The 20,517-nt window shown below is 41.3% G+C and overlaps 1 protein-coding gene across 1 annotated transcript in view; it reads left to right on the top strand.

Annotated features, from left to right (window-relative positions):
- Nucleotides 1–314: 314 nt before the first annotated feature.
- The window catches only part of LOC148382964 (dynein axonemal heavy chain 9-like), a 33,700-nt gene continuing 13,497 nt past the window's right edge, over nt 315–20,517 (top strand). The window contains exons 1-18 of the mRNA XM_088360218.1: nt 315–410; nt 1,438–1,580; nt 2,853–3,014; nt 3,083–3,316; nt 7,347–7,427; nt 7,500–7,679; nt 8,136–8,366; nt 8,497–8,691; nt 9,622–9,741; nt 10,828–11,016; nt 11,317–11,552; nt 11,618–11,740; nt 12,072–12,276; nt 15,961–16,125; nt 16,773–16,913; nt 17,588–17,758; nt 17,839–17,961; nt 19,105–19,298. Coding sequence (XP_088216344.1) covers nt 1,521–1,580; nt 2,853–3,014; nt 3,083–3,316; nt 7,347–7,427; nt 7,500–7,679; nt 8,136–8,366; nt 8,497–8,691; nt 9,622–9,741; nt 10,828–11,016; nt 11,317–11,552; nt 11,618–11,740; nt 12,072–12,276; nt 15,961–16,125; nt 16,773–16,913; nt 17,588–17,758; nt 17,839–17,961; nt 19,105–19,298 — 2,810 coding nt within the window. The 5' untranslated portion in view covers nt 315–410; nt 1,438–1,520. The remainder of the gene's footprint in view (nt 411–1,437; nt 1,581–2,852; nt 3,015–3,082; nt 3,317–7,346; nt 7,428–7,499; nt 7,680–8,135; nt 8,367–8,496; nt 8,692–9,621; nt 9,742–10,827; nt 11,017–11,316; nt 11,553–11,617; nt 11,741–12,071; nt 12,277–15,960; nt 16,126–16,772; nt 16,914–17,587; nt 17,759–17,838; nt 17,962–19,104; nt 19,299–20,517) is intronic.

The raw sequence follows: 20,517 nt of genomic DNA, 5'->3' as shown, positions 1-20,517 counted from the left end.
GTTTGATGAACGATTATTGCCGATGTTTCTGTAAGGTTTGTTAAATACAGACGGTGGGAGCGCTAGGTATGAAAGTCAAATGAAATGAACAAAATGTTGCAATTCATTTCTCTCTTTTCCTTGATGAGTCAGATCTGTGTTCCTCCTCCTTACATTTTATCTTCCACTTCCACCCCTACACTCGTCTGACTGTCTGCACCTCCCTCCCTCCCTCCCTCCCTCCCTCCCTCCCTCCCTCCACATGCAGCTGCCGTATAAATCGAATCCTGGAGTCTCCACGGGGTAACGCACTGCTAGTCGGAGTAGGCGGAAGTGGCAAGCAGAGTCTGACCCGACTGGCTGCATTTATCTCCAATCTGGAGGTTTTCCAAATCACCTTGAGGAAGGGTTACGCTATCACAGACCTCAAAGTAAGCAGAAACAAACTGAAGTCACCATTGAAATCGGAATGTCTCGCATGCATTGGAGTCATCTGGTTATGTGTAAGATCCAAGGAATCGCCGTTGGAATTATTCACATCGTCCTTCCAGTTAGATGTTTGGAATTTATGGCATCCCCGCTGTAAAAAAAAAAAAAAAAAAAAAAGAACCATAGAGCAGAATCTCATTAGAGTGTCACTCACCCAATCTGTGTTTTTCTCACCCAGAGTGACCTGGCATCGCTCTACATCAAAGCTGGCGTGAAGAATATTGGCACCGTTTTCTTAATGACTGATGCCCAAGTGGCAGATGAGAGGTTCCTCGTTCTGGTCAACGATCTGTTGGCATCGGGTAACGGCAGGCTTCACTAATTACTGTCTGTCACGTTTTGCAGGGAGGGAAAGACTTTAGCTTAGCTATGACACAGCCAATATCATTGTGGTGCCATTTTTCCAGCTCTGTTGACATGTTACTGAGGCAGCAGAGAATGAAACAAAGTTTTTTTCTGTTAGTTGGAAGTAGACTCGCAAAAGCTGTGGACATACAGAATTTCTTCTTTTCTACAAGACCGCATTTTGTGTTACCATCGTGTTCCTGGAAGTGACAATTCTCAGACAACCTATCTACAGATTTCAATGAATAGTTTCTACTTTCTGGAATCCAAATGTTTTAGCATAATAAAAGAATGAAGCAAACAACAAGCAGCTGCTCTGAGGAAAAGACAGACCTCTCCCAAGGTTAAGCTGTTAACAAAAAAAAAAAAAAACATGGAGGATGTGGCAATCCTCTAAAGGTTTGAAAATGTTTGTGTAGTCCTGAGCGCTAACTAGCCCAGAGAGAACAAGCCACTGGTGATCAAAACAACAGCTCATGCCCTTGCAGATTCCTGCTTGGCAAATTTTACCCTTCCACTTGTATAGAAATAAAGCATATTTTCGATTGCCTTCCGATTACAGCCACTATCGATAATAACTTAGAAAGAATAGTTGCACTAATTTGCATCCTTTTATCATTCAAGGAGAGATCCCGGACTTGTTCCCAGACGATGAGGTGGAGAACATCATTGGCAGTGTGAGGCCGGAGGTACGCAGCTCCGGATTGATGGATACAAGAGAAAACTGCTGGAAGTTCTTCATCGACCGGGTTCGCAGGCAGCTCAAGGTGAACTAATCAGATAGTGGGACACGTACTGTACAAAGAACTGTGTGTTCTGTTACTGTGCATTTCACAACTAATGATCCAGAGAAAGTTGTTCTTAGTGGTTGTCCTCGGGGAAGGCGTGGGGGGGGGTGGACGTCTGCTGTTAATTTGTCTCTCAAAACCTGCACCTCTTTTTGATCTCCATCTCCTCCTAATATAGCTTCAGTACGCTGCCTGTCACCTCGCACCCAATTTACGGTTGCAGAATAAAAAAAAACATTTTCATAGATAGGTAAACGTCTGGCTTTAAGATGAAGCTCTCCCCAGACAATTTCCCCTTAATGATCTTTCAGAATGCTTTCATAGGCGGTGGGTCTGTGTCATAAATCATTGGCGGGACTGCAAAAAAGATGCAGTTTAGCTGCAGATGATTTCACAAACGTTAAACCGTTTTGTTTCCCCTTGGGGACTGGCATTCGAGTGGGGGTTGCTTATCCTGTCGGTATTAGCGTGGAGCAGCCCCATCACCAGTCATCACCAGTCATATCCACCTCTCCTGTCTCGCTCCCAGTGAGTGAATAAATGAGGAAGGCAATCCCACTTGTCAGACTCCAGCCTGTAAAGACCAGATCTGTAACCATGTGAAATGATCTGTCTGAATACATGAGCGGAAGAGTCTAATTTAAGGTTTGAAAGAAGACACTTTACAAAGAAATATGTATTGTGGTAGTTGCGTCATTGTAAGAACGTAATCATATTTTCAAAACAACACATTTATTTGTAGCTTAGACGCATTGAAGTGCATTTTTATTTGGCAATGGCTTTGCGACCCAAAAAAAACTCGTTGGTAAATCTCTAGTAAGCGTCTTTGCTTGCGACCTTGACGAAAAATCAACATTGGAAGGAGGCGTGCGTAAAACCTGCCTAACCTTGGCTGCTCAATTGAGTGGCAGGCCTTACTGTGTCAAACGCCTCCAATAATGCAGGATTTGTTTGCAGTTATCCGACTTGATGATGTTGAAATGGTGCTTTGACTTTGCCTTCTGTGTGTTTGTTTCTGTGTGGAGCATCTGGTTGGGTCTCACAACAAGCCAGCTGTTAGTCTCCAATCATTCCAACATAGCCCAGAGCTCACCGCAATCTTTTAATTCACATGCCTGCCAGAGGGTGTGTTTGCTTAATGATGTCGCTACGAATAATTTATTCTGTTTCCTATTTTTCATGTTGATTGTAGAGAGTGCTTATCATTGGAGGATCATCTCCAGCGTGTGTGTTTGTGGGTGTGATTGGTAGGTGGCACTGTGTTTCTCCCCGGTTGGCAGTAAATTGAGGATTCGTAACAGGAAGTTCCCCGCCGTGGTCAACTGTACAGCTATCGACTGGTTCCACGAATGGCCACGGGAGGCGTTGGAGTCTGTCAGCCTCAGGTTCCTACAGGAAGTGGACAATATTGATGTAAGAGATGTTCATATTCTGATATGAATTGCTTCCATTTCACTTGTGCTTTGTCCTAATATCTGCAGCCTCAAGTGAAGGATTCCGTCAGTAAATTCATGGCATATGTCCACTTGAGTGTTAATCACACCTCAAAGGAGTACCTGGCCAATGAGCGTCGCTACAACTACACCACACCGAAATCTTTCCTCGAACAGATCGAACTGTATCGAAGTCTGCTGGGCCAGAGGAGTAAAGACCTAAGAAGCAAAATGGAGCGGCTGGAGAATGGCCTGCAGAGACTCAACAGCACCTCTGCTCAGGTAGTTTTATACTTTACCGCATTGATTGACTCGTATTTTGGTAAAAAAAAAAAAAAAAATGATTTCAGCATCACCGTTTATGATTGTTGTTATGTTGCCGATAAAGTGAGTTTGGACTTCATCCCGATAATCACTAAAACACGGACGTTTAAGACCACTTCAGATAACGGAGCTTGATATTGTCAACTTCTACAGCTCCTGATCAATTTTTCGACATCATAAAAAAAATAAAATCAATATACACTTTGCTCCAAACACTGAGGCCGATTTGCTTTTGCAGTAGACCTAAAAGATTTTGACATCCAAAGATGCATATGAAGGATCAACATTTAGTTTTTTTTTATGTTATAAACAGCTGTGTGACAATCTTTAGTATAATGTTTATACACAGGGGGAAAAAAAAATGCCTTGCTGTTCCAGGCCAGTTAAAGGGAGCATCATTAAATATCTTCAGAGGAAGAAATGATGACTGCATCTTATCGACAACATTATGTGCATAACTGTGAACACTGCATTGTGCTAAAGAGCAAAGAGGCAGGTTTCACTCATTAGAAAGATTTCCATGCATGCATTATATTTTATGGGATAGGCTACCAGAAACCAGTCTTTGTCTAAAAATAAAAAAGTTACAGCCCCCAAAAATGGTTTCCTCAGCAGAAAGCTGTTGGCCTCTGCTGTGGTTCACACATGCATATTAATTATACCTATAAAAAAATGCATTTTTAATTTTAATCAAATGTTTATCAACTCAGCATTTTTGCAGGAGAGATAATCCAGTCAGTACTGTGTGTAACACTAGAGAGTTCTTTATTTACAGTATATGCCTTATACAGTTTGCACTTGCACACACACACATATTTGATGGTTTGTTAATGGAGAAGGCTTGTAATTAGAGAGCAGACTCTTTGCAATAGCAAGGCACCATTAATGCACACTGTGCTTGTTGATGCATCCATACTACCATAAGCAGTGTTATTTAACATTCAGTGCAGGAGGTTGTGCAGCTCACCAGGGGCTGCTGTGGTCATGATAAACAAGGGCCAGTAGGGTTAAAAAGAACACTTCAGGACATGCTGTGTTAGCTGTGATTCATTCATTCCTCAGAGAACATTACTTTTGTCTTTTGCTATGTTTATTTGGCTCTTTTGTTTTAGTTTCCTCAACAGTGTTGTTGTTGTTGTTGTTGCATCCATTGGCTATTCACATGCAAACAAGAAACTATTCAATAAGACTTAAAAGTAGTTTGCAACTATAAACCTTTTTTAAGTTTAATGTCATCCATATGCGTGTCCTCGTTGTGGCCGATTCCAGCTGACTTTTCCAGGCTTCGTACACACTGAACTGGCTCCTCACTATGGGGCATCCATCTTCATTGACTGATTGCAATGTGACAGAAACACAGGACACTTAAAGACGCGGGCTCAATACACACTCAATAAACCAATGACAAGAACCTTTAATAATCTATACAAATTTACCACACAAGAACGCTATCCATAAAAAAAATCATAAGTGTGGTAACAGAACAGCACCAAAGGAGAGTAGACTTTTATTTTAAATTTTATTCCAGACGTGAAGTCTACAAAAACTGGATTATTTATTTAATTTGTAATGAAATTTTAAGTGAAATCCTGAGATTCATTTTTTTAGGTGAAAATAAGGTAGTTTATTATCTTTAATAAAAACACATTTTATTCTGAAATGTTCCTATTAAAGATGCACCTCTAATTAGGTAACGTGTCAAAATCGCCTTGTCGCCATTTGCTGAATGTAACCATTCAAGTAATTCGCAATCGCACTAAATTACTTTTAAAATCAAGTAACCAGTAAAGTAACTTTGAAAAAGAAATCATCAGTAAAGCAAGTTACCATTTTAAGGTACCTGTGGTGACACTGATTAGGAAAAGGCATAAAGTGTGACTTAATCAGTGACAGGGAACTTGTCACATAGAGGTTTATGGGCTATTAACGCAGAACCAATTATAACAAACAAAAAAAAGAATAGATATAATACTGGCCCCAACCTTTTGGAGCCTGGAGATGCAGGCACTGCAAAGCAGCCATCTTTCAAAACAAAACAAATGTGAGAATGTTACATTCAAAACAACAACACTAGAAGGCTGCTGTTCTTGACAATGCATCTCCAGTGAGGACTTCATTATTGATTCAACTGAGACACATTAGTTCCATAACTGCATTTCTCAACCCAAATATACTCCGGTTAGACTAACACAAGAGAAGACAAGCTGCTGGTGTGAATGTTATTTACTTGCCATGCGGATTAGCGTGTTTTCATTGGCAACTCTGCGACTAGGGATTGTTTTGACAGCAGTGTAGCCGGTAGGTGAACTGTTTCAAAGATGGAAAGAAACAAAAACTGCAGGTTTTTTTTTTCTAGATTGCCCTTGTCTTGCCAGTTAATTCACCGGAGAAGCAATAGGAAGCAAACAAGGTAATCAGGTAGATAAGAAAAAGAAATGGAAGCATATGTTACCAAAATAAATGGACTAAACAATCAGCGCAGAGTCAGCTAGGATGGACACCAACTTTCCATCAACAGCAGAAGCAGTAGCAAATAAAGGAATGCATTTACATCATGGAGACAATAAAGAGCTGAAATTAGCAGGTCAAAATGGCTGGCTGATGAACCGCTTGCGCTCTGATAATCATCTGGAATTTCATTTTATTACAAGGTGCAGGTGTTGCTTACTAAGTGACCATTTAGTGGAGCAGTCAATGGCTCCATACAAGGAATGCAGAAATGAAAGCTGCTTGTACATAGCTGCTTGTTAAAAGTGGAGGGAGGCTTAAGTTCTATAGTACACAAACAACAGAGAGCCTGCTTACATATATTGACTCTAACCCATTCCGTGCGCCAATTAGTTGGGCCCTGCTTCCCCGCGCAACGCAATCCCCCACCTCCCTTTGCTCTTTCCCCCCAGCCTATTCATCATGTTGATGGCTCACTTGGTGCTCTTCTAATGTTTGACTGAATCCATTGCATCCACTGTCACAATCTGAAAAGGCTGTCTCGCCCGCGGCCTGATTTCCTGTTTTTTAATTAGCTGAAAGACAAGCATGAAAAACAGCCTGTTTTTATTTCCCCGGTGCAGCATTTTGATAGAGTCAGATGGCGGTGCGAGTCCTATTTGTCCACAAGTTATGAGGACTTTGGAATCCTCTTAATTTCTCTTTACAGCTACCTTTGGTCTGAGAGTGCATGTCGATCACATATTTTATTCCAGATATGCATGTCATTCATTCCTATCTGTTCCTTGATCTTATTGGCAAGAATAAGATGGGTTCTAGTATGCGCTTAAAGGTCACATTCATGGTGTCGAGCCAAATCCTGCAGGGCACAAAATGTTATCCGCAAAGGGTGAGGCCCCTTTGTAAGCTCATTTGTCCAGCTCGGCTAAAATGCCAAATAGTCTTTTGTTACATCGGGAGATTTGGCCAGATAGTTCCGTCTCTATCATCTTGGACTTTGCATCCAAGTAAAAAGAAAACGACCACTCTGTCAAACAATATCGATTCAATTTCACGATACTAATAACTCCAAAGAATGATGCATGTATTTACATGGATTTACATAAAATGGCACGGCAGTGTCATAAATTGTCAAATCCTGAGGGCTGAAATTATTCGTGGGCACACCACAAGGGATGGTCATTTACATTTTCAACAGGGAGATGGAGGGAATCCCCTCCCTGAATGTTCTGGATTCCTGTTAACATGCCAATGTTTTTCCAAGTGGAATAATAGGAAGTCAAGGTATGAATAATTTCCACTCCAGAGTCCATTTGCAACAGGGATAGACCAACGGTTAAGTTCATAATGATTGACAGTACATTCTCCTCAAAGGTATTGGAACAGTAAGGTCTTCAAAAGATCTCATTCAATGTTGCTTTCTCTAAGAACAGTGGGACTAGCGTTTATCTATTGCAAGCTGTCCGGTAGCTATCAGATGGCGTATCAGCTAATCTCCACCTCCTGACCTCCACCCTTCCACCTTTCATCATTATGATAGGTGGATGACCTCAAGGCCAAGCTGGCAGCTCAAGAAGTAGAGCTCAAGCAGAAGAACGAGGATGCTGACAAGCTGATCCAGGCAAGAACGTCACTTACTTTTGGAGCTACTTTTGGAACCTCTGCCCGGCTCATGCAATGTGTTGGTCCTCAGGTGGTTGGAGTCGAAACTGAGAAAGTGTCCAAGGAGAAAGCGGTGGCTGACGATGAAGAGAAAAAAGTGGCGGCCATGGCTGTTTTTGTCCATGGCAAACAAAAAGACTGTGAAGAGGACTTGGCCAAGGCTGAACCAGCTCTCGTCGCTGCACAGGATGCGCTCAACACTCTCAACAAAGTATGTCACCCTTCTTTCAAATTTCAAATGATCCCATTTTGATTTTGATTTTCCTCTCCACACGGGAAATGACAATTACTGTTGCTCACAAGTCTTCCAGTTGAGATGAAAGACTATTGAATGTTATCTTTGTTCTCTCTATGCTGGCATTTGAGTTCATCCCCCTGAAAGCCATATAGGTTTATGTGGCGCCTGTGGGATTTTTAAAAACACCCTTTACATTTAGAAGGTTGGCTCTGTTCAAACAACCAGAACAGACAGTTCAATCACTGCTCTCCCAAGCTCTGTAAAATGTCCTAATTTGAATTCTCTGTTGTCTTCTCAAAGTCATTGCAGGTTAATCCCCTTCTTTACTTTTTCCTTATTTCCCCCAAGTAGACCAGTCAGACAATTCATGGCTCCTTAATTATACAATGATTCCATCTATTTTTTTTCCCGCCCCCCACCCCACTTTAGAACAACCTGACAGAGTTAAAGTCATTTGGCTCTCCAGTGGCAGCAGTTACCAATGTCACAGCGGCCGTCATGGTTTTAATGTCGCCCGGCGGCAAAGTCCCAAAGGATCGGAGTTGGAAGGCCGCGAAGGTGATGATGGCCAAAGTGGATACGTTCCTTGATTCTCTCATACGTTTCAAAAAGGAAAGCATCCCGGAGACTTGTCTGAATGCCATTCAGCCTTATTTGCAGGTGAGTATCTTGTCCCCCTTTTGGGCTAAACTAGTCTTGAATTTTTAATAATGCTATATGTAGGTCAATAGAGTAAATCAAGCCTCTGATCAAAGTGTTTAATGAGTGTGTATGTCTTGAAATCTTTCAGGATCCAGAGTTCCAGCCAGAACTGATTGCCTCAAAGTCAAACGCAGCAGCGGGCCTTTGCTCCTGGGTTTTGAACATCGTCAAATTCTACAAAGTATACTGCGAAGTGGAGCCCAAGCGACACGCTTTGAGTAAAGCCAACGCCGAACTAGCTGCTGCACAAGGGAAGCTCGCCACCATCAAAAACAAGATCAATGTAAGACACCTGACACAAATAAGAAATCAAATCAAGATTTCTAAAGAGCCTAAATGGCTTTCAGATGATTTCACTTTTTTTTTTTTTATAGCCACTCAGTAGAGCAAACCTGCATAAATATTCGACTAGAGACATGAACGGGGATGAACCCTGTGGATGTATGAAATAATAAGAATTTGATTCCACAGAAATGAAACAAAAACAACCTGAGGCAATAAAGCAAAGAAACAATTTCAGGGCCTGAATTATTTGATCACGCTTTGAGTGACAGTTGACGCATGAGCTCAGCCGCTAATTATATACTTCCCAGCATTTCATCAATACAAAGCTTGGCCAAGTGCTATTTAGGCTTTTACTGTTCATTAATCAAAACTCAATCCATCAGCCTAAAACCCCTATTGATAATAGCAGCTGTAAATAATTGTTTCTCAGCGGCGCTTGACATTCAGCACCCGGCCGGCCGGCCGGCCGGCCGGCTGACGAGCCCCAGCAGAGCGTGACGCTCTGAGCGGCCGGGGATGGATGGATGGATGGATGCTGCGGCACTATCTGCAGCTTGCGTCAAATCCTGCAGAGTTTGCAGTGACGATTGTTAATAAGATCCAGCGTGACTTCTGTTTGTCATTTCTCAGCCCCCCCACTCCTGTCAGATCATTTGGGCTAAAAAGAGAGTACAGAGGGAATAAGCAATCCACAAACTAATCTCCTGAACCAGTGTGCCTACACCGAATAATCCTGTTTGTCCTTGTGCTAATTGCCTCAACGTGACAAATAAATCCATTGCGGACAGAGTGATGAATTTTACCCAACTTTTCACTCGCTTCCTTCCTACTTTGTGTCACATACAGACTGTTTGTCTCTGTAGGTCTATGCTGTACTAATAAATGACAATGCGTGTTCTTTGTGTGTGTGTGTGTGTGTGTGTACCAGCACCTTAATGAGAACCTGGCCAAGCTTACGGCCAAGTTTGATAAAGCAACTGCAGCCAAACTCAAGTGCCAACAGGAAGCAGAATCGACTGCCCACACGATTTCCTTGGCAAACCGCCTGGTGAGCATATCCCTTTTGCTCCATGCATAGCGCTGCACAATAAGGATGCAAATTGATCCAATCAGTTAGTCGGTGGGAATGTGAGCAAAGTGGCAGCCCGATATATAGTACAGTTCCATTTTCACTGAGCAGAATAGTTTGCTACTTGGAGAGCCGTTATAATTTGATCTAAGATTCGGAATAATTGTGTCGTTTACAGTATCATTTCACATTTGTTTAAATCAGGGGTGTCAAACTCTGGCCCGCAGTGTAATTATATTTGGCCCATCAAGACAAATTGACTTTGTGTCAATATTAAAATTGCAAATTGTCTTCACTTTTAAAAAAAAATAGAGATGTTTTACTCGTATCTGATTTCAAAAGTAGTTTGTTGTGTAGCCTATACTGTATAACAGGTTTTTTTTTTGCTCATTTTCTGCTCTTTCCTCATCCCCCATTTTCTATATACAATGTGTCAGGCCATTCCTACACAAATGTGAATTAATCCTTCTGCATACAAACAAGATAGTACACACGCAGGCACGCTGTCTCCTTCTCAAATGCAAATCCATATGTTTGGTATCTCACATATGCATAATATGTAATTCTGCTGACTGGACCGAAACAAACAAGAGGACTGTTTACGCTGTTAATCTAAATTATTATTTGGGAGCAGAATGCCTGACAGCTGCAATAATAGGAGACTGTTTTTTCTTGTCTCGGCAGTCGGTGGTAAATATCAATGCAAATGTTGCCAACATGCTGAAGTGTGCACTGTTTCTGTGATGTATGCTGGAGAAGTTAGTGTGACGCCCAAGGGCAGCGTCACTTAAGTTTGGAAAAGCTAAGATATTAAGTTGAATATTGTTGATCCCTGGAGGAGAATGGCATCACTGCCGCAGTAAAGAGTAAAGGTGTTGTTACATGAGCAGAGAGGCAGTAAAGGATATAACAGCCTATTAAAAGTGGACCTGAAGGTGGCAAACTTGTTTGTGAGGATATTTTTTCTCCTCTCTTCCTTGTGTGCTAGAGACCGCAGATTAATTTATATCAGAAATCACACTCAAACCCTCTGGGAATATTGTCACAATGTATCTTGGATTGCAGGTGGGAGGGCTGGCGTCAGAGAATGTGCGCTGGGCAGACGCTATTGAGAATTTCCGAAAGCAGGAAAGAACTCTGTGCGGGGATGTCCTCCTCATCACCGCTTTCATCTCCTACCTGGGCTATTTCACCAAACGCTACAGGTTACAACTCATGGCTGAAACCTGGAGGCCTTACCTTAGTCAGCTGACGGTGGGTAGCCATTGCGCAATATCCTTGTATTCTATTAAAAAAAAAATGTTTTTTCAAATTCTTGGCTTTAAGCAATTGTTTACTGAAGATCATGCAAAAATAGCCAGGTTACATAAATAGTGTCGCTCCCCTTTCACAAGTAGCTCCATCTCCCACTTCAAATTTCAATCATCTGAGTAACCCATCCACCTCCAGGGGTCACCTTCCCTAAGAGCCAAGCCACTGATAGCTTGATGGCTAACCATCCCACTTTGGACAACAATGCACAAGGTCAGACTCTTTCTAATATTTGCTTTAAAGGTTCCCATCCCAGTAACACCTGGATTGGACCCATTAACCATGCTCACGGATGATGCTGACATTGCCACGTGGCAGAATGAAGGACTACCTGCAGACAGGATGTCCACTGAGAACGCCACCATTCTTACATCCTGTCAGCGCTGGCCCCTCATGGTGGACCCTCAACTGCAGGGAATCAAGTGGATTAAAACTAAATACGGTGAACGTTTGCATATCATCCGCATTGGACAGAGAGGGTAAGTTCCTGTCCACTGAAATGAGGAAATGTCATTTTGTGTTTTAACTTCATTTATTTTGAAAGGTACTTGGATGTCATAGAGAGAGCGCTGGCACAGGGGGATGTTGTCCTGATAGAAAATTTGGAAGAAAACTTGGATCCTGTTCTTGGACCTCTACTGGGGAGGGAAACCATTAAAAAGGGCAGGTAGGAAAACATTTTGAAGGCACAAAATCGACAATGATCGAAGGACGGTTATATTACGAGCTGTGAATTGTTATATTTGGACTTCACATCCCAGCCCGTTAGCTTTTAGTTTTGACAGTGAAAATATCAAGATGAGTAGTAACATCAGGGTCTTGCAAAAAGGACGTGCATTTTTGTTTTACTGCCTGGCTAAGGGTCATTGTTTTTTCATCTACTGGGCTGTAAAACATAGACCGTTACTTACCCTATTGTTTAAATGCCAAGGACATCTTAAAAGGACTTGATATGAGTCGCATTTGACAAGCTTTAATTTACCACTTTTTCGAAACAGGTATATAAAGATTGGCGACAGGGAGTGCGAGTACAAGCCGAGTTTCCGCCTCATTCTGCACACCAAACTTGCCAGCCCTCATTATCAGCCCGAGCTGCAAGCTCAGTGCACTTTGATCAATTTCACAGTGACAAGAGATGGCTTGGAAGACCAGCTGTTGGCAGCTGTGGTTAGCATGGAGAGACCTGATCTGGAGGAGCTGAAGGTGAGCTTGCTGAAAAACACGGTCTGATCAAACCATCCAACTGCAAAGTGGTGTTTACAACCCAGCACTAATATGAAAACTGTCACATCCACCTAAGAGTGCTTAGACATGAAAGTGCTACCTGTCACAGTCTCCAGGAGCTATCAGAGAACTAAAAATGTTCAAAAGTGGCTCCACTCTGTCATCATACTGTATGCTTTGTGGCGATGAAAAGTAACATTTGGAGAGGGGCTCCAAGGTCCTCCTCAAAGCAGACGTAGAACTCCTGCTCATCATTACCCAACTTTAAACTCATTCATCCACAATGGTATCAAGCATCACAAGGCGCTACAGGTCCATTCGCTTTGATTGTTCAACTTTCAGATGGTGCCTTTGATTAGTAGCTCACAAAGCACGTCTATGATCATTATTGGGACACGAGTCTCTCGCTTAGCCGATTGCTTGTTGATTGTGATGTTTTTTTACGGTGGTTCAAATGCGAGCCGAGCTAATTAATTTAGTGCTGCAAAACTTTTAAAACAAAGTTTTGAAGTGTATGAATGGATCGAAATCTGGAGTGTCAATTATTTGGGTTTATAGTCATTTCCAACAACGGTATTGATGTTGATCCATCATTTAGATCATTGACGTCCAAACTGTCCCTTGAGGTTTCCCAGTAGCACGCTATGTAGTTTTTCAACATTGTTTCGTTGTAGCGCTCTGAGAGAAGAAGGGCTGCGCCGTTGTGGGGGTGGTGACAACGTACCTCAGCCTTAGCTTCCTTGTCTACCAAATCGGCAAACCTGCAGATGAATACGACACCACCCAAACAACGAGGCTCACGAAAGCGATCCGTTAAAAAAAGTAATACAATCATGTCACCCGATATTAAAATAAAATCATTTGTAGCATTCTCGTCACATCTATGTTTCATAACCTGACATTTGGGTGTACTTCTTGAAAATGAATAATTAAAGGTGTATGTTCCCGTCGATGTAAGTGACGGCCCTTATTATGCGGCCTGCCTTTTCCAGCGAGGGAGGATAACACTGCGCTTCCACTTAGTTGATAACCAGCTGTACCTTTAAGCTGTCACTGCTGCTGTACTTTTGGAGGATTAATGAGCAGCACATAGTCACCATGTCGACAGCATATTCCATGGATTGAATGTAAACGCAAGTGATTAAGTGAGAATTCACTTGATCAAAGCTCTCGCACCTAATGATGCCTCCCTCACGCTTGCATGTCTCATCAGCAAATCTGCTCTTTTTATGTCTGTCAGAGTGTTTGGCTGGCTGGCTGCTGGCTGCTGGCTGCTGGCTGCTGGCTGGCTGCTGGAGGGAGCTACAGTAGCACAGCAATTAGACAAATGGCTGAAACACTTCCAAGGTTCCACTGACAAGTGCGACAACTCTTGTCTTTGCTTGTGATGTTTGTGCTTGAATTGTCGGAGGGATCAAAAGTCAATGTGGAAGTCGAGTAATGGGTCGGATAGACTTGGGAGACGCTTTCCTAACGCTTTTTAACTGAAAGTCAAACAAATCAGGTGGTTTTAAATCAGAATAGACGAGCGAGTCTATTTAGTACATATTGAGAAAAAAAATTCTGACTTCCACTTTAAGAATACTTTATTTATTTCAATACTTATTGAGTCGCTGTATGTTTTGCTATATTCTGACCCAAGGCTTTTCATCCATGGATAAATCAGCATTTTTAATAAATTGAAGCATACACATTTTGTGTGTACGTGTTGGTGTGCTCAACACTTAACACCCAAAAGCAAAAATCAAATGGAAAAAGGGAGATGTTAATTAACCAAGTTTGTTTAATTAGCATTTAACTGGAAAGGGAAGGCGAAAAAAAGATCTCACTCATCATTTTAATTAACAATGAAATTTGAGAAGGGTTTCAGCCCGGAGGGAGGGGGGAGTAACCTTTATGAAAACAAAGAATGAAATGCCATTGTGTGTATACAACGCGGACTGATATAAAAATCATTTGATCGTGAAGTACAAATTGGGTGTACCCATTTGAAGGACTTAGCACCATTATACCCTTAGTGAGGTTTTGTTGCTGTTGAGCCATATAAGCTCACATTTAACCCCATCAAAGATGGGCTAAGGAGCTTAAAATGTCAACTTGGCTTTTTGGAGGGTCCTCAGGGGGGCTCAACCTTTTGCCACAATTACTACTTCCTTTTTCCGCATATGCGTTGTTCTGCTCTCGAATCAAGCTCATGTTCGTTAATGACAATTGAAATCCTCCGCATCCCAAATTACCTTAACAGGCTTGTTCTTTGGCATTCATTTGCTGAAAAGATGATCGATTTGCCCACCAAATAGTTAAGTCCTAATTAGGGTGTTCTGCTGACTGGTTAATTGTTTATATTTTGCCTAGCAGGGAGTAATTACGAGCGCCAGAGGACAGCTAATCGCTATATGCAGTCTTGTAATTGGATCTTTTTGGGAATATTTTGGGAGTGGGTTGCATTTTCCCCTGAGGCGCACATGAGTGTGGGCAATAGAAGGTCACCGTTGACTCACGCATCCTCCAGTAAAATGTCCTCTGTTCAAAGCCATTTTGTCCAGCTTATTCAGGTCCGCCGTTAAAAGGCCACAAATCACATGCGCTCGTGTCAAAAGGCTAACTTTTGAGGAATAACAAATTCACAAGCAAAAGCCAAATGAGTTCCAACAGCGCTGCAAAATAACTTTAATCACCACAGTAGGAAATGCTCCCATAAAGAGAGCAATTAAGCAGCATGATTTGCAAAACTCACAGCTCACCTGCTGCGATTTAAGATAGGTAATGAATGTCTTTGTCGTTACTATTATGCCACAGTAGAGCCGTAGGAGCAGCTCTTTAATGATCCAGGTGAAAGTGGGTCACTTTGGAGGCTTGACAATCTGAAGTGCTACACAAGTGGAGAAATAAAAACAAAACTCCACCATGGTGGTACATTCAGTTGTCATTCTGAAAAATGGTGTGTTTTCAATTCAGGCAGAGGTGCCAGTCAAAACAAATGAATATAGCTGAACCTCCCGCTCTGTCATTACCATTTTGTTAAATATTTAAGGAAAAGTTAAATAAGACAGTCATTATCAAGCGGAAGCTGCAACACACTATAATGAAGAGCGAAGAAGCAATAAAAAAAGTTACCCTGTGCTATTGACTTTGTTCTCCCAACTTCTAACTTTGGAAAGTCCTCACTTTAAATTGTTTTCACTTGAAGAAATACAGACAAAAAAAATGTGGCTATATAGCATGGAGTAAAATCATGACCGGCCAAACGTTCTTTTTTTTTTTATATGCATATTAATTAAATGCGTAATGACGCTCTGCTGCGATAGGCTAATTTAAATATGTGTATGCAGTCAAGCTAATCTGCTTACTTCCTTTTTTTTCTTGCTGGAATTGACACACCAAGGTTCAGGTTGCAGAGGTTGGCAGACGTTTGATATCAGCATCCAATGGGAGGCTGGCTTATCTGGCTCGGAGCCCTTTCCCTTCTTGCATCTGGCCAGCAATGAATAGAAAATTGATTAGTTCTTCCTTTGACATGCCTTTTAGTATTCATGTCATATATCGACTTGAACCTTCAACATCTGCAACCGCATCCAATAATATTGGACATATAAAAAAACATATTCTTTCAATCACGGTGCACTTCATTAAATGTTGTTTTATATGTTTGTTTCTTTTTAGTCCAACCTGACAAAACAGCAGAATGGTTTCAAGATCACGCTGAAGACACTGGAGGATAACCTGCTCTCTCGCTTGTCCTCAGCTTCAGGGAATTTCCTGGGTGACACTGAGCTGGTGGAAAACCTGGAGACAACCAAACGCACTGCTGCAGATATTGTGGAAAAAGTATTCTTATTGTTTTATGTTTTATTGATTATTTGATTTAGTTTATTGATTATATTTTTTCAATCAAAGCAAAGTGCTCTTTAAAATCAAACATTTGTTTAATCAAATTTTTTCCCATGCTCAGAATACATCTCTACTTTCCGCTGCGATAGACAGAATGAGAGAGAAAATATGGTTGATGTAATTACATACAGTATATAATTTATTGCACTTAGAACACAAGGCGACCTTGTTGAATACGTTTTATGTTAGCGTAAGAGAATTTAATAAAACAAGAATTTGTGCAGGGCTACTGTCGTCACAACAATGTCACATGAAAGCTGCACAAGGATTCCCTGTAGGGCTCATTATTGGACTTCAAGTTAACTATTTAGGTCTTTTGCTGGGCCCCAAAAAAAGTGCAGATACATTTTCAGACCTTGTAAATCAAGTTGCATGCTGTATTCTTTGTTTTGCTGGGCATGAGGTTTATTTCTTCTCCAGCATTGTATCACAAAGCGTTCTTTGTGTTGAAAACAAATGTGGCACTAATTGTCATCATTTGGTCCAAAAGCGTAAAATTGGAAAAGCTTCCGTGAACGTGTGTTAAATTCACCTCTGAGTTGATGAATGCTTTTGTTTATGGCTGTGATTTTGTTTTACTGTAGGTAAAAGAATCTAAGGTGACAGAAGCCAAAATCAATGAGGCTCGGGAGCACTACAGACCTGCAGCGGCACGGGCTTCGTTATTATACTTCATAATGAACGACCTCAATAAAATCCACCCCATGTACCAGTTCTCTCTCAAGGTAGGCCGTCTATTGAGCGGCCGCCCGGCCGGCCGGCCATGTTCCTCCCTACCCCCCTCAAGGGCCCTTCTGCGAGATCCTTCTTAACACCCACTTCCCTGCTCCTTCCATTTGCTCACCATGTTTTATGCTCTTTGCCCTGTTTTATTGTGTTTGTGGCTCCCTAATGTGGTTATGTAGAGCTTAACGTCTTTCATATTGTCAGCCAGCAAGCTCCAAGAGGAGGCAGTCTGAGATATGGTTTGCAATCACCCTCAACTCTCACCAGTATACCCCCCCAGTTTATTTTCAAACATAATCAAATAAACAACAGACTTGGAGTGTTGACAACTTGTAAGGGAGGGAACGCTTTGGGATGGCTTGGGCAGTGCGTTTTCAGTTAATTGTTGGAAATGAGCGTAAAGTTCAGGGATCAGAAACGGATTTTCTCAGTAAATACCAGATGTCAGCAGTTTGGGACCATTTGAAGTGAAGTCAAAAGAAAATGACTCCCACCTTTGCAAAGGTCCTTGCATTAAATACAGTACAGAATCATTCAAACAGCCACGAATCCTCATTAAAAATAGTTTTTTGTCTCTAAGGCTGGTTTTAATTTAACCGTATGACATGTAGTCGTTAAAAATGAATTAGGAAGTGTGTCAAAGTTGACTGTACCTGTTCCTGTGCCTTTGCAGGCTTTTAGCGTGGTCTTTCAGAAGGCAGTTGTGAAGGCTGAACCCGACGATGATCTAAAGCAGCGGGTGTCCAACTTAATTGACAGCATCACGTCTTCAGTCTTCCAGTACACGACCAGAGGCCTGTTTGAGTGTGACAAACTCACGTACATTGCTCAGCTCGCCTTCCAGGTACGAAAAGTTTGCTTTCATCTCCAAATGGAGCCAAATCAATGGGCAGCATGTGTAACGTTTTGTTTTTCTTTCTGCAGATTCTATTAATGAACAAAGAAATCAACCCTGCCGAGTTGGATTTCCTTCTAAAATACCCTGTCCAACCTGCGGAAACATCACCGGTGGAGTTTCTTTCCAATCACTCTTGGGGAGGAATCAAGGTACCATAAGATGCAAGTTACAAACCATCTGAGTTTTTTTGAATGTATATCCGATATGCTTCTCTTTCTATCTCCTGGGCTCTGAATCTCATTTCCGTTCAGTGGAAGTCACTGTCACTCCCTATTTTCAGTTTTTGCCACGCTGCATGGTTTCAGAATGCATCTCATGTAGACAGGCTCACACCTCACATAGGCAGATGCATTTTTTTTCCAGCAGTCCGCAGCTGAACAATTGTTTTTATTGAGTTTAAAAAATATAAATGAAATTGGAGAGCATTTAATGTACAGACCTTTAAACTGTGATGCCAAACCTTTCATTTTGAGCCTTGTACAGCTTGATAACGATTTGCAAATGATTTTATTCTGTTACTTCTCAACTTCCTGAAAATCGGGGTTTATATTTGAATACATGGCAACGTCATTTTGCATTCCTACCAATTCCGTATGCGTACGGGGACATACATGGAGTGTTTTCTTCATATAATTTGAATGAGTGTTTTGACAGCTGGTGATTCACCTGAGAGCTCATCTTTGCATCCCTGTGTCACTCTCGATGATCATTTCACATTGAACAAAGCCAATTTCCCCAAAGTCTCTTTAAAGAACGTCTTTTTGTTAATTTAGCCCTAAAGAGCAACCCTCTACTCTTTTGCCCATCTTGTCACATTTGTTTAACAGCAAAGCAAATATAATGACAGCATGCGACTCTTTAGCCTTTCACACTAATGAATTTTTCAATCACGACTCTATGGATTTTATCTTAAGCTGAACTCCACTTACGGGCTTTGGAGACAGCTTTCCTCAACTGCACTCAGCCTAATGTGAATGCCCAAAGACCAAGTGATGGAATTCTCTCTTGAACTCGGTACTTTGATTGTTCGGTGCTCTTGACGATATTAGCGATCCCTTGTGAACCTTTAAAGCTTTTCAATTGCCTTTCCTGATGTACATCAATATTATAACATTTTATTAAATGAATCCATTTGATTGGAATGAGGATAGAATAGCACATAGAGAGGTTCAAATCTCCAAGGGCATATTCTGACCACTTTCCACATAGAATGACATTTTCCTAATGAATCTGCTGGACTCTGACACACCATCTTATAAAATAGTTTGACGTGTTTGACATTTTTTTCACAGTCGCTGTGTCTAATGGACGAGTTCAGGAACCTGGATCGAGACATCGAAGGCTCGGCCAAACGCTGGAAGAAGTTTGTCGAGTCTGAGTGTCCAGAAAAGGAAAAATTCCCTCAAGAGTGGAAGAATAAAAGTTCTCTCCAGAGACTGTGCATAATGAGGGCACTGAGGCCTGACCGCATGACGTATGCTGTAAGGTGAGAGAGGAGAGGTTCAATGATCACTTTGCCTTTGCTCTCTGATCTGTGATGCTCTTTACAGACCTCCAACGTTGTTTAAATACGAAAGGTTGATCAGATTGAACTTTGCCTCAAAGTTTGCATTTATAGTATACCACCAAGTCGTTTGTCTTTTGCACCAAAATAGCTTCAGCAGCACTTCTTGAAGTCTTAATCAATGAATGTTGTGAAGCCACAAATACATTAACGCCAACGTTTGAAGAAGATAGCACTAACATTGTTTTTGACAGGCTAACAATTTCTCAAGATTGCTTTTCAGCACTACCATCTAGAAAGCATAAAGTAATGGACAAATGTTAGCTACCTTTTCCCCCAGTCATAATGAGTCCTTCCAGTCGAAGTCATGTTACCATAACCTGTTTTGACTCTCTGACACTGACGTGGGTCAGCATAGGCACCTAACAGATGGAATTACGATTAGAAATAAATTATAAAAGGTTATTAAGAGTTGGTCTAAATGCGCCACCCTATTAAAATTGCATTATAGGATTGCTAATGTAAAATGAAAGTCAGCTGTGTTGGAAAAATGTATATCATGTAGAACTCATTATATAAAAGAGCGACTCACAAATTAACTGACTAATGTAATTTCTGGCCTTGTCCACCCTAATTGTGCTCTGCCATGCCAAAATAATACAAATAAAATCCTGGATGGTTTGAACCAAGCAAATAGGGAGAAGAATTTCATAAGATGAGAATGATTACATTGTACGAGCTAGCGTCTTGAATGTATTCAATAGCCATTTTTGAAAATGAATGGAGTTTTTCTCCCTCAGTTCTATGGATGCATTCCAAGATGGCAATACCATGATTCATTAAACTCAAATTGCGAACAAGTGGTTCAGGAGGCATGAGACATCATTTTCACACATGAATTAGCACCACAAGTCCGGAGCCAACCTTATTGAGAATCTTTGGGATGTTGGGTTTGACTTTATGACTTTGCTACCACCAGTGTCATAGCCTCATAAAAATTAATGCAGGTCCTGACGGGGATACATTTTGGAACCGTACAAGCTTGTCAAAATAATCTTACATTGTGGTTAAAGCTATATATAGTCTTTTCATTTTTTTATGCCAGCCAGAGAAAACAAAAATATAATAATAATAACTACTTGAAGGTCTTTTGTATGTTATTTAATATTATATATGATATTTATCTAATAATCATAATTTG

The sequence above is a fragment of the Syngnathus floridae genome, chromosome 18, assembly GCF_059516105.1.
Source record: "Syngnathus floridae isolate MCC-2025c chromosome 18, RoL_Sflo_1.0, whole genome shotgun sequence".
Lineage (NCBI taxonomy): Eukaryota > Metazoa > Chordata > Actinopteri > Syngnathiformes > Syngnathidae > Syngnathus > Syngnathus floridae.
This window is presented reverse-complemented; position numbering and strand designations above follow the sequence as displayed.